Source organism: Phalacrocorax aristotelis, chromosome 2 (genome assembly GCF_949628215.1).
Source record: "Phalacrocorax aristotelis chromosome 2, bGulAri2.1, whole genome shotgun sequence".
In the NCBI taxonomy this organism is placed as follows: domain Eukaryota; kingdom Metazoa; phylum Chordata; class Aves; order Suliformes; family Phalacrocoracidae; genus Phalacrocorax; species Phalacrocorax aristotelis.
The window spans coordinates 100,831,484-100,845,179 of record NC_134277.1 but is presented as its reverse complement, the minus strand read 5'-3'; the positions used below and the strand labels follow the sequence as shown (position 1 = coordinate 100,845,179).

The following is a 13,696-nucleotide window of genomic DNA, read 5'->3' as shown; positions in this document are numbered from 1 at the left end:
TCTCTCTGTCATATGACCACTAATTCTAGCCCTTAAAGCCTCCTGACTGCATCTCTAAGGACACTCCACCTTAATTTATTCTGTATGTATGTGCTCCAGTACTGCAGTTCATGTCCCACAGCATTACTACACTTCTGTGATTCTCTCCAGGATCTCTACAGAGCTCAGAGGAGAGGAATTGCATCATTAGGTCCACAGGTCGTGTGCCAGAGTCATTTATGAAATTAAGCTGAGACATAATGATATAGAACAAGGTAGAATTGTTGCCGCTAAGTAGTTCAGAGACAGGGCATGCAGGAGCCAGGTGGTAAAGACTCTAATTTAAGGTGAGATTTGCAATGTTCTTGAAACTGGTTATATCAAATAGGATGTCTTTAAATGGAAGCTGAAGTGAGTGGGAGTGCTAGTCAAACGAGAGTGATAAGGTTCTTCTTTTAGCCATCACAGGAGGTAGGCAACAGCACTCTATCTTTCAGATAGGAGTATTTGGCTGAAAGTGAGCAATGGTGAATGTAGTTAAAATAAATCAAGAGCAGAGGCGACTAGAAACAGATGGAAAATTTGATTAGAAAAGGAGTGAGGAAAGAGAAGAGATGATGATGTCACCATCTGCTTTTTGTTTTCACTTCCCATTTTGCTCATCTGCAAGAGCTGAAATGTCCAGGAATGAAAGTATACTGTTGCTCAGCCAAGCATCTTGGATTAACAATAAATGAAAACGAAGCGGGAATGGTTCAGTTCCACTGGTTAATACCTCACTCAAGTCTGCTGTTCTCCAGCAGAAAGGCAGAAAATATCTGAGAGAGCAAACCGTCCCCACAGGAAGGAGGTCAGAGTGCCTCAGAACTAGTGCCTTGTAATGGAAGTACTGTGATCTGTCTTACTGGAATTTCCCAGTCTTTTGATAATAAATCTTTAATGAAGGGAGATTTCTTTAAATTTGTTTGTTACATAAGAATCAAAAGGGATTTTTTTTTTTTTTCTGTCATTTGTATGATACACTAAGGCAACATTGCGTGCTTCAGAAGCATCGGGCCTATAATCTCTATCTAGGAAAGAGGTTCATAAATGTGCCTAAGGCTAATTAGCTTCCATATCCTGTAATAACCTATGCAAAGATCAAACTGGAAGGAACAATTGTCCTCTGTTTCAATACTGAGCTGAAGGTTCCCTTTTATATGTGCATAGAGTCCCTTTTCAAGTAAATTAAAATAATGCTTCCCATCCCGGACAGTATTAATCTTTCCTTGATTGTGACAGATATATTTAAATGCTCAAGATGTACAATATTCTGCAGAGGGGTGGATAAGTAACATAATTTATTTGCACTTAGGGTTCAGTTTCACAGTGGGCACAATCCTCTACCGGTGTTTAATCAAGTTAATGCTGTAACTTTTGTGCAATCCTCTAAAAACATTATCATTTTCTTAGAGACAGGCAAGTTAAATATAGTGAAAAATTGCTCTGAAAACAAAATTGGTTGTATGGGTAACAATAACCATTAACGGCTTCTGGCAGATAGGTGCATGTGGTAGATTAGGGGATGGAAAGAACATTTTGGCACTCTCTCCTGCCTCAGCAAAGGAGAAAACCCAGAACTCTCTCATGCTAGATTCTCCCCCAAAACTGGTCAACTGCAGTTTTAGATCATCTGAGGTGCTCCTTTTTCACTGCAATGCAGTAAACTGATCTGCCTGCTCAAACAGGTCATGTGAGTTTTGACATCTGCCCTGGTCATGCACCTGGCTCTGGCTTCGTGAACCTGCTAAGATCTGAGCACCGGCTTACAGCAGATCTAAATTTTCAAACAAATTTTGTGTTTAAGAATATAGTCCGTCTTTATGTTGTGTCACGTAGCTTTGTGAAAGGTTAGAATATTTGGTTCTGCAGGTTGAATGTGAATAGATGGACCTTGTCATTTTGCTGTTGCTCACTGAGGTACATTTGAGGTAATATAAAGCCCTCCTCAGTGAGAGCCCATGTGCAGCTGAACATGAGGGATGTTGAGGGAATTAGCAGAGCCAGTTTCGTCCTTCTATCCAGAGGGCAGATTAAGCAGTTATCAGTTATGGGGAGGGGGGAGGGTGCTTACCATGTGTCCAACATGTTTGTTGGCAGCCATGCTCCACAGGCCTGTGTCTCCACCAATAAACTTTGCCGCCTGGAGAGATACTTGCCATGCCCTGCAAGCCTACATCTCCACCAATAAACTTTGCTGCCCAGAGGGATACTTTTTTTGGATCAAATTGTAATAATTAGATTGTAGCTGTACTTTGTACTCTCACTTATGTCCAAACCATTAGTTCTGTTTTAATTACTTATTGATTGCCCTGAATTTATTTCACAGTTGGTATAATACAGAGCTTCGCATAAATCAGAAAACAGCAATGATGATTCTCCTCTCAAGTGACCTAAATAGAGGCTAAGTTCCAAACACAAAAATCTTTTTAGAGACAAGGGAAGACCTGTTTTCTCATCTTTTCATCTGAGGAGCAGTAAGACACAGGGCTTGAATCAAAGCTCTAGATCCTAATGGGTTATGAATATCAGATTGGGAGTCCCTGGCAGAAGGTTACCGTATTCTTTTTAGGGCAGTATATGAGCTATAGAGTTCCTGTGTACGTGCGTTGTCTTCCTCCTGTGGAAGCGTTGAGGCACTTGTTGGAGAGGGGGCACTTCAAACCCCTTCTCCCACTAATAAAGACAGTGTCTTTAAATGCAGTAAAATCTAATGACCCAGTCAATTATTCGTAGTCTCTTGGAGTTTATTTGAGTAGAGGGGAACTGAATGTGGCTTATTTGTGAGACTGGGTGGGGTTCTCTTTATTTCTCCACGCACTGAAGCAGCAGTGGTAAGCATTTTGATGGCACTCTGATGTGTCCTCTATTGGTGAAGAAAGCGAGAAGAGAGATTCCGTGGGAGTTATCCCTAGTCCCCGTTGACTGGTTTCCCTGAGTCTCAGCAGTGGAGCATGCTTGTAGTAGCACTGAAAGTGGATATTGAATCCTTGGCAATGGAAATAAGCACGGCTTTTAATTTGATTATAGTTCCTGATTTTTTTAAACCTACTTAACATTTTGTTTAAGGGTGTGTTGTGAAAGAAACAAATGCTTCACTCATTTATATATTAGTATATCTAGACTCTACTTTGGTCATAAAACTGCATCCACTTCGCATTTGTTTCTGGTACTTTATAGCTTTGTGTTTTCAAACTAAACCTTTGGAACTGCCTACTTCATGAAAAAGTAAAGGCCATACAAAAGCCTTGGATTTGTTACCCTTTCATGTCATATATGTGCCACATGATCACAGAGCCCCCACTGCTATTTGTGCAATACTTGCAGAGTTAGGAGACAGAAGCCCTTTTCCTGTTAACATATTCCCTAAGAATACAGCAATCCCTCTAACAGCTTTTACACGACTTGTAACATGTAAAGATTTGTTTCCACAGGCCCAGAATTTTTGTTCCTTGCATTTTTCTTAGTACTTGCAAGACAAGTACCTTTAGGAGCCATAACCTTTAAGGCCAACACAGAAGGCAAAAGAAGTGGAATCAATACAAATATCTGCTTCAGAAGTCATCATGGCATTTGTCATGGAGAAGGTCTACCAGGCTTAAACTTTCCACTACAACTACAATCTGGCACCCCTCATGTTACAAAGCTAGGATATTTTCATGCATGTAATGCACACTGTACATAACCTACGTGCCAGGACTTGGGAAAAAAAATCACAGATCACTCTTATCCTACACTCAAAGAGAGGGTAATAAGAGCTTTTGGAATAATAGGATCAGGAACAAGGATATAACTAAAGGGGGATGGGACTTCGCTCTCTGCCCTCCTTATACCCACATAGATGTGTACCATGTGCATGTTCTTTAAATGACACATAGGCTATATGCATGACAACTCATTAAAATTAATACACTAGCACATTTCAGGTTGAGAAGTGTGAGAAAATATGAATTAGACTATTGAGACAGCAGTATTGAAGAGTAAAAAATTGTGCATTTTTGTATGTGTTTCTAATATTTTTGGAACTTTATAATTCAGACAAAAGCTGAATAATAACAGTTAATAACAAGGCCTTGAGGAATACTCGTGCATTTCACTAATTTCTGTACATCTCAGTCATTGATTTGCTACCTTATTAAAACCTGTTTCATGACCTGCTTTTAGCTCCTTACCATCCTTATACTGCATTGTTAACCAGCATGTTGGCCATAGGTGTTTCCTTATTGTTATTCATATAAGAATATGTCGGGACACCCAGAACTTCATATGGATGCGCGGTAGCATATAGTTCTACATACATAATAGGAATCACTTACAATTCCTGTGTCATCTGCACAAACTTGTATGTTAAGCCCATGAAGGAATCAGGTAAATATTCACTGTTTTCTTCCAAGTCAGAGTACCATGGTCTTGATGGTAGTCTTTGCATCATGTTGCTGCAAGTAACTTCTGTTCATTGTATGTAGCACCTTACAAGAAGGATATAAATGAACTCCAAAAGAGCCAAAAGAGGTAGCTGATAATTTATGCTAATCTGTGGTGAAAAACTGAAGCTTGGGAAACTAGTCTTGCCAGAGTGCACAGGAAAGGTAATTTTGATTTGTAATGCTTTAAGGCTGCTAACACTAACATAATTTTAGTTTGGCCTTCTTGCAATGGTAATGGACTTTTGGACTGATGGATCTTGGGCTCTTACCTTACTAATTCTTAGAGTGTGTGTGTGCAAGGCTCGTAGGGATCATCTGCGTATTTCACTTTTGGATATGGATTTTATTTGAAGATGATTAAGAGCACTCAGTGAGGACAGTGATGGAATGCAACAATGGGGAATTCATTTGAAGAATGAAGGGGATGAGTCTAGTATGTCTTGTGGTGTAGTTACTCTTGGCTCAGCAGCTCTCATCCGTTATTTACTTCTCATCCTGATAAGAATGCCAGAAGGCCTCTTGTTGTCTTTTACAAAGAGTGGCATGTTATTTCTGGACTTCTTAATAAGTGTTATGTATGCTTCCCATGATGCCGGCCAGCACAACTGTTTAGAAACACACATTGCACTTTTCAGACAAACTGCAGAAAGTTTATCTGCCCATTCTATTACTCTATCTCAGGGTAGTGATTTGTATTACTTTTTCGGAAGAGTGCATGTATGTTCATCTTCAAGTTATTGCTTTAAAATTTTTATTTTCAGTCCTTTGGTGGGTGCATTTAGTACTGGAGCTGGTAAGTTTTCAGAACAATTGGCCAAGGTTACTTTCAAATTGCCTTCTTACTGACTGAAGGAATTAGCTATTGCAGAGAATCTAGGATTTGTGTGCTCATCTATGGGTAAAATTGCATGCTACTCAAGTTTCCAATGCCTTTCATCTCTCCTGACTTGAAGAATTAAATTCGAGGATTCTGCACCAGAAAAGCAAGGTGGGAAATAAACAGAAAACAGAACAGGGGCAAAGGCCAGGTGCAGCTGGAGAGAATACCACAGTCTACAAATAAAAAATGAAGAGAGTGTTGTGCATTGCAAGGTTCAGCTGCCCGACTTACTCTTTCTCTTCTGGAGACAAGGAACAAAAGGAAGTGATAAATTGTTGAGGGCCTTTGGATTAAAACAGCATGGTGGGGTTAAATGAGCTTCTGAGAGCTTTCTGGGAAGCATCTCCAAGTGCTGAAGTGCCCAAGTGCTGCAAGCCAAGAAAGAGGGAAATACCCGAAGAACCGCCTGAGGCAAAGAAGTTGACTTCTTTCAGCACAGCAATGGTGGTCACTGAGCTAGCAGAAACATACTAAAGCTTGCAAAAACAAGATTAAGTTTTATGTATGGAGAAACATACATTAGCTTTTATTGCTTTTATCTGGTACTCTGTATACCTTGTGCCTTTAGGTGGAATAATAAATAATGCTTTATTTGGGGAAAGCACAAGCAAGTTAGCTGTTGCCATAAGGCAGAAAGGGAGGGAAGCTTATGAAGTTACAAGCATGATGGGGTTTTCTCTTCAACACGTTCAATGACAAAGAGGGAGTTGCATCTTGGACATGGAGGCAAGGAATGACTGGTCCAATAACAAACGTGGTTGCTTGGGAGGTAAACTTAAGTGGGGATTAAAGCCTGAAAAGATCAACTTCTGTAACTGCAACTCTGACAGTCAAGAATGGATTGATGCTTTCACTGAGCTTTTTCCTCTGTGTACTGTTACGGCTAGCTTAACAGACTCATTGTCTAGCAAGTATTGTCCTCAAGGGATAGTCTCCAATCCTATTATAATGTTGTCAGCTACTGGCAAACTGTACTTGATGGAGAAACTACCTTCTTCTCATCTCATTTATATCCTACATAATTATTCTGGTTATTCTTGATTCACATCTGTGCCTGCGGGAAGAGAAACAGTCAGTGGATCGAGGGGTGGTTTTTTTTTGGTTCGTGTTGGAGTTTAAGATCCTTCCTTTGTCCTAACTTTATCCACTCATTTAAATGAGATACACATTTTCTAGTCCAGATACAGACTATAAATATAGGGCAATGAAAAAGGGGAATCCTGATTTCCAAACTGTGCGTACTGTGCAAATAGTATGGTTACAGTGCATATTATTCTTGAAGCATGGAAATACCCTAATGTCTTTAACTGGAGCGACCTTTCATCAGTCATTTTTCAGATGGGATTTATTCCATTCAGGAATAAATGGAATATCACAAAGTAAACCCCAAAATAGCCAGCTGGCCTGTCTGATTCATAGACCATTCAATCCTGTCATGTTAAGTTCATAGGACATTCCGTCTCTTCATATGGTAGCCAGTGCTCTGAACTTCTCATTAGTTAAATATGAGAAGCCTATGGTATTGTGCTACTCATTCAGTTTATCAAATATAGTTTTTCATTACCTGTATCACCTTTCTCCAGAAAGATGCCATTATTTTTCTTATGTGTTACTAATTTTATTTCTGAAAATTATTTTATTTTTTAAACTATTTTTGTTTTTATTGGAGTATTTTAGCTGCAGGAATGCATCCCAACACCCGTAGATGTCATTTAGTGCTGAAATTCAATCACTGTATGCCTACTGCCAGAGATTACACCCACTCACTAGGAATATTTATGCAGCTATATGGGCAAGGCCCGAACTGTGAACATACCTCATCCTCAAGAACACTCTGGCTTAGCGTTCTCAGCAGCTGCTCTGAGTCATAATGGGCAGACATCCTATTTCACTATGCTTCAGAGCAGAGACTGGTTGTATCTCCCTACTTGAAAAGCTCCAGCCTGACCACAATAATATCTCTCTCACAACCCATGTTGCAAGAGAAAATGGACTGCATCAGCCTGAAAACAAGGAAGAACTAGAGATGAAAGAGTTTGTTCTTTCTTAGTTCAGATGGTAATGGTTCCCAGGGCTCAAATGGCATGCTCTTCACTTGTTTTCTACCCTCACTACCATTGCTCTGAAGTTGAAATCGACATGAGTTGCATGATTTTTTTACACTTTTTCTGCCTCCAGAAGGTGAATAGAGTGTATGGTCTAATATTACATTTTTCTAGGCAAAGGGGAGATGACACAGAGTGGCTTCTTTCTTAAATATTGGTGCTCGTGGTTATATCTTAGAGAAGATTTATACCCAAAGAGAATGTTTATTAATTGTGTTATAAAAGACTCTTAGCTATCCCAAAACATGATTTTGAACGTGATTATGAGGCCATCACAGAGAATGTGGGTGTAGTGGTTTTGCATGGCAAGGTTTTGATAGTGGGGAGGCTACAAGGGTGGCTTCTGTGAGAAGCTGCTAGAAACTTCTCCCACGTCCAATAAAGTCAATGCGGCCAGCTCCAAGACGGACTCACCACTGGCCAAGGCCAAGCCCATCAGTGATGGTGGTAGTGCCTCTGGGATAACATTTTTAAGAAGGGGAAAAAACTGCTGTGCAACAACAGCAGTGGAGAGAGGAGTGAACATATGTGAGAGAAACATCCCTGCAGACACCAAGGTTAGTGACAAAAGAGGGGGAGGAGGTGGTCCAGGCACCAGAGCAGAGAATCCCCTGCAGCTCTTGGTGAAGACCATGGTGAGGCAGGCTGTCCCCCTGCAGCACATGGAGGTTAACGGTGGAGCAGATATCCACCTGCACCCCATGGAGGACCCCATGCTGGAGCAGGTGGATGCCTGAAGGAGGCTGTGACCCCATGGGAAGCCCGTGCTGGAGCAGGCTCCTGGAAGGACTTGTGGATCCATGGAGGGAGAAGCCCACACTGGAGCAGGTTTGCTGGCAGGACTGTTGACCCCGTAGGGGACCCACACTGGAGCAGTCTCTTCCTGAAGGACTGCACCCTGTGGAAGGGACCCACGTTGGAGCAGCTTGTGAAGAACCGTAGCCCATTGGAAGGACCCACATTGCAGAAGTTCATGGAAGACTCTCTTCCCTGGGAGGGACCCCAGGCTGGAGCAGGGGAAGAGCGTGAGGAGTCCTCCCCATGAGGAGGAAGGAGCAGCAGAGGCAAGGTGTGATGAACTGACCACAACCCCCATTCCTTGTTCCCCTGCGCCACTGCTGGGGAGGGGGTAGAGAAATCAGGAGTAAAGTTAAACCCAGGAAGAAGGGAGTCTCTTTTACCCATGACAGTAATTGGTGACTGACCTCTCCCTGTCCTTATCTTGACCCACAAACCTTTTGTTGTATTTTCTCTCCCTTGTGCAGCTGAGGAGGGGAGTGATAGAGTGGCTTTGGTGGGCACCTGGTGTCCAGCCAGGGTCAAACCACCACAGTGGGGTAGACAGTATTTTTTAATATTTGCAGTTTTGCAAAATTTGATGTTTTTCTCATAGCATTTGTTTCACAAAAAGAAGAGCCAGACCATAAAATAGAGCAGGTAATGATCTGCCAGAAGAAAATGAAGCCAATTTGCCATTGATATATAATAGAAAGTGCTGGATTTGCACATACACTTATACTAGTGTTTAAGGCAGCCACTGCATTCTTCTAAATTAAAAGCTGGGGTTTGGTTTCTGGATATTCTTCTTCTTCCCCTGAACAGGGGACCTGCCAACCTCAATGGAAGGAAGGGATTTGAAATGCTTATTTATTGCAGGCCACATTTCCAATACAGGTATGTTTGGATGGGCTTCTGCAGCTCTTGTTTGCACCCAGAGCACTTCTCTTTCCTTTACATATTTTGTGGAGGAAGCCACCTAATTCTTTTTGGTATCTCATGTCATCCGTGTGGCAATTACAGCAGTTGTGTGTATAACGATGCATTGAACATTGGCATTACATGAACATTTAATTGGAACAGGGGCTGCCAGGCCAGTTTCTATAATTTAGAGAAGAAATCCTGAGGCATGGCCATGTGCCAGCTCTCTGTACTATTGAGAGTACAAACTGATAAGATGTAGGCACTTCTGGCACATGGAAATGGTGACACTGAAAAATCATTGTCTTAGTAAATGCCAATATTTTAATGGAGGCAGCAGTACTATGCATGCAATATGTCAGTGCACACTGCCACTGCCAAAAAAATATATAAAAAATCTTGCCTCTAGGTTTATTCTATGTACTGCTTTCCCACTGGGAATCCTGATAACGGAAGTGTACAAAGTTATCATTAATAACAGTGAATTTCATTAATATAATCACTGCCAGTACATGCTTAAGATATAGAGGAGTTACACAGTATACCTCTATCATTGATCATATATGTGGGAACCATTAAAATATATAAAAACTTTAAATGATTAATCACATTCCAAACACAGCGTGAATGTTATGAATATAAATATTATGTGTGAGGCAGAAGTTGTTCAAAAAAAAATCTTTATTTCCAATCAAAATAACAGAAGAAATATCATTTACCTTGTCACCTTTTACTTTGAATCAAGTCTTATAAGTTTCAGCAAATTAACTGCAAACTGATAAGACTTTAGTGCAACAGGTGTGCAATTAAGGCACAACAAAAGAGGGTTTATTAGACTCAGAATGTCATTTGGAAGTTTTAATTGCCTTTGCAAGCTAAGGGAAAGTTAATTCTGAATGTTTTATTTATATTCTAGGAACCATAATTATGTCAGAAGAATTGCAAGATGCTTTAGATAGTATGTATGATGCTAGAATTCCCAAACTATGGTTTAGGATTTCCTGGGAGTCAACTACTTTAGGATTTTGGTTTACTGAGCTTCTTGAAAGAAACCAGCAGTTCAGCAGCTGGCTGCAGGGTGGCCGACCAAATCAGTTCTGGATGACAGGATTCTTTAATCCACAGGTAAGACTGCCAGATTGATCTTTCTCAATCCTATGTTAAATTAGGCCTTGAGACAAGTTCAAGATGACCCAATCGAGACTATATGAAGTGTGATCAAAATTCAATTTTTAGCATAAATGTAGGATAAATTAACTTCGACAAAAGAAATTTTTGCTAGACCAAAATAACGTTACTGAAATAATGGAGTGCATTTCCTGGTTGTTTTAATTATTGTGTGAAAATGGGGTAAATACATCTTTTCACATTGCAATGTTATCCTCCCTTTTTTCGCCTCTACTCTTACAGTAATGTGCTTTTCATTCTTTCTATGAAAATCCCTTTGACTACAAAACAAGGTAAGTTTCAAAATTTTGACATAGGAAGAAGAGATTTGGTCTTGGCTCTCAATCCTTGCAAAACAGTTCCTTAAAATGGAAGGTTTGTTATTTATACCACCCCAGAGTTGTGCCAGACTTGGTCTGCAGAGACATATAAAAAATACAGCCTCTTCCCTGCACCATCTAAAATAAAAACCTGGCACAAAATGAAACACAAAAAAGGGAACAGCTGAGAACAGAGCTAAAAGGAGTAAAGTATACATACCTAGATGATGTGTAGTTTCTTTGCACAGCTATCCACATTCATTAAAGCTTTTTATGATTCACAGATGTTTGTGGGAAGTAAGAGTTGTGGAAGTGAGTCATTGTGAGAGTATGCAGCCAACAGGTTGCTGTGAAGCCTTAGCAAAAAGCTATTTTAAAGATCTATTTTAGTCTCAGCACTTGTTAGCAATGCAAAAGCTAGCTGAAACAGCTGCCTAGAATAGAGAAAGCAACAGTGGCAAATATTCTCTACGACTACTGCTGGGAAATATCCATCTGTCATCTATGCTGTCTGTGTCAGCTGTCTGCCAATACCACTTTATAGCATGGAAGTGTACTCATGGAATCCCCGAGCAAAGGGCTCCCAACAAATATCTGAGGGAGAGGAGTAGGAGTTTTAATAGAATGGTTATGCTTCCATACTTGGTTTGTTTGCATCATGTTGATAGTAGCATGCTAAGATATTCCTAAGTAACTTTTGCAATGAACAAGCTGCAACCCTAATAGGCTTTGGTGTTGGTCATGTTTGATTTTGCACTACAGGTGAGCAAGAACTGATACAGACTTTGTACTGGACATTTTAGCTGGCCTTTTTGTGTTTTGAGGTGGTGTCAGTTCTGAAATTTTGCCAGCCTGAATTGGGTATCCTATATTTTTTTTAATCCATGCATCTGGATTTCTTAAAAAAGCTTCCAAATAATGAGAGTAAAATGTCCCCAGTCAAATTGTCATTTAATAGACCCTAATAAGTGAGAAAGCCTCCAGAAATAAAAAATTAAACACTTATAACGCATAGGTCTAAAAGGCCCTAAATACATAGTGCGCAAAGAAAAAAATCTGAGAATGAGATGCGCTTACCTGATTTAAAAATGTATTTGTGCTGACAATCACAAACTTAAGAATCAGATGTCTATTGTTATAGTCTCTATTTTCTGTAACCCAGGCTGTGGCAGCAGCTAATTTTACAAGAAATTCACCTGAGCAAAGACTTCTTTTCTATTTAATTAACTATTATTTTGTTAATAGTCATGTTGCTGTGTTTAAAATCAGTATTTCATATCTTAAGAAAGTTGATTTTCATCTTCTCAAGCAGGTTGAGGTGATGAAGTATTAGTCCTGCAGTTCTAATGGCTTGTTTGTAATATCAGAGAAAGTGTCAGAAAATCCTTTCATTTGTGAGATGAAATGCAGCTTCTAAGTAATTTGTAATGTGTCTACTTGCATAGATTTCACTGCTTTATAGTCAATGGATAAATGCCATGGATAACACAAGACAATAAAGTAGATTTATAGCACTGGGAGAATGACGCATTCTGGCAATAAAAAATAATATAGGATCTGACTCTGCCTTCTCTTGGACTGTTTATACACTAGGATAAATTCAGTAATTTCACAGAAGTTAATCTTTATTTGTAGTGATACAAATGAGAGCAGGCTTAGGCTTTTATGCAAAAGAAACTGGATTCCCAGCGTCTGCACTGGGCCAAGATAAATGGGGTGAAAAAATCAAGAAGTGCTATGAGTTTTCTTCCCTCCTGGAAGTTAAACTGATGTTGCTGGATTTTTTCCTCAAAAAACTTGACACTATGCATATCTCATTTCTACCTCCCAGTTTCCAAGTTGTGGCTGATACTGTTTTATTGTTTCCTTGTTTGCATCTCTCTATCTAGTTTATGTCACTTGTCCTGTATATGGCTTTTAAGCCCTGAGAGGCAGAACTGTCTTTCTGGTTGTATAGTACTTAGCGTAATGAACCCTCAGCCTATTTCTAAGACCTTAGATGCCAAAGTAATGTGAATATAAATAAGAATATGAAGTACAATGCCTCCATTCCTCAGTGCCCACTCAAGTCTAGTAAACCTGACATAATTTGCTCTCTGTAGAAACTGCAAAATAAGTGACAAACAAGGAACCTCCTAAAGAAAGGAGAGAGTATGCTTGTGAAAGCAATAGACTTAACATTTCCATATTTCTCGTCATTGGTTGCAGGGATGCTTGCTTCTCCCTCACTAGAAGGTTCAGAGTTAGTTTGCATGGGTTGTTAGAAGCCAAGGGACAAAGCTTTCGCGGCCTTCAGTGAGCAGGCCAGGGAGAAGTTCAGGAAAAGCCAGGTGAAAAAAGAAGGAATAATTTTCCTTGTTTCTGAAATCTCAACATGCTGCACACCAGATCCATCCCTCCCACCCACCCCACGCCTCCAAAGGAAAAAAAAAAAGAACCAAAGAACCCACACACAAACAGAGAAGAAAAACAGGGCAAAGATTACCAGAAATCAAAACAAATGTCATGGCAAGTGGTCTATTATGTCTCTGACAGAGGGTTTTGGGGGGGGAGCCAAGCACTCAGCCACTTGATTCTTTCTTGCAGTTTACTGTGCCATTCAGCCACTCCCAGATACCCAGCTGGGCCTCCAGCTCACAGCTGTAGTCTTTAAAAGCTGTCTAGGACTCATTCAAATGAGCAGATAGGGGTTATGAGTGTTATAAGTGTTATGAGTGTTATGCAGACAGCGAATAGGTCCTGCCATCTCTGTAAGAATAGTCTGCAGTCTAAATCTTATCCCTGAAGACAACTCACAGCTCCGAGCTTACTTTTATTCTAGTGTTTCCATAGTGCCTTTGAACCAATTCCCTTAATACAGTCACTGCTCTGTCCTGTCCTCTTCAGGCTCTTCTTTCTTTAATATTTCAGTTTTTCTGGGATCCAGTAGCCCTCTGGGGCCTTCTGGCAGTGAACACCATGTATTTTAAACTATTGGTTCTAGCATGTTTCTACAAATTAAAATTCCACAGATTAACTACAAGGATTCTGCTTTCATTTAATGGCATTTCTGATAGAAGAACTTGGCCTTTAATCCTGTCT

General features: G+C 40.2%; 1 protein-coding gene across 1 annotated transcript in view; it reads left to right on the top strand.

The window, feature by feature from the left end:
• LOC142053209 (dynein axonemal heavy chain 5-like) overlaps nt 1–13,696 on the top strand; it is a 178,601-nt gene that overhangs the window by 160,468 nt on the left and 4,437 nt on the right. Inside the window, exon 74 of the mRNA XM_075084498.1 lies at nt 10,045–10,253. Within this exon, the coding sequence (XP_074940599.1) occupies nt 10,045–10,253 (209 nt within the window). The remainder of the gene's footprint in view (nt 1–10,044; nt 10,254–13,696) is intronic.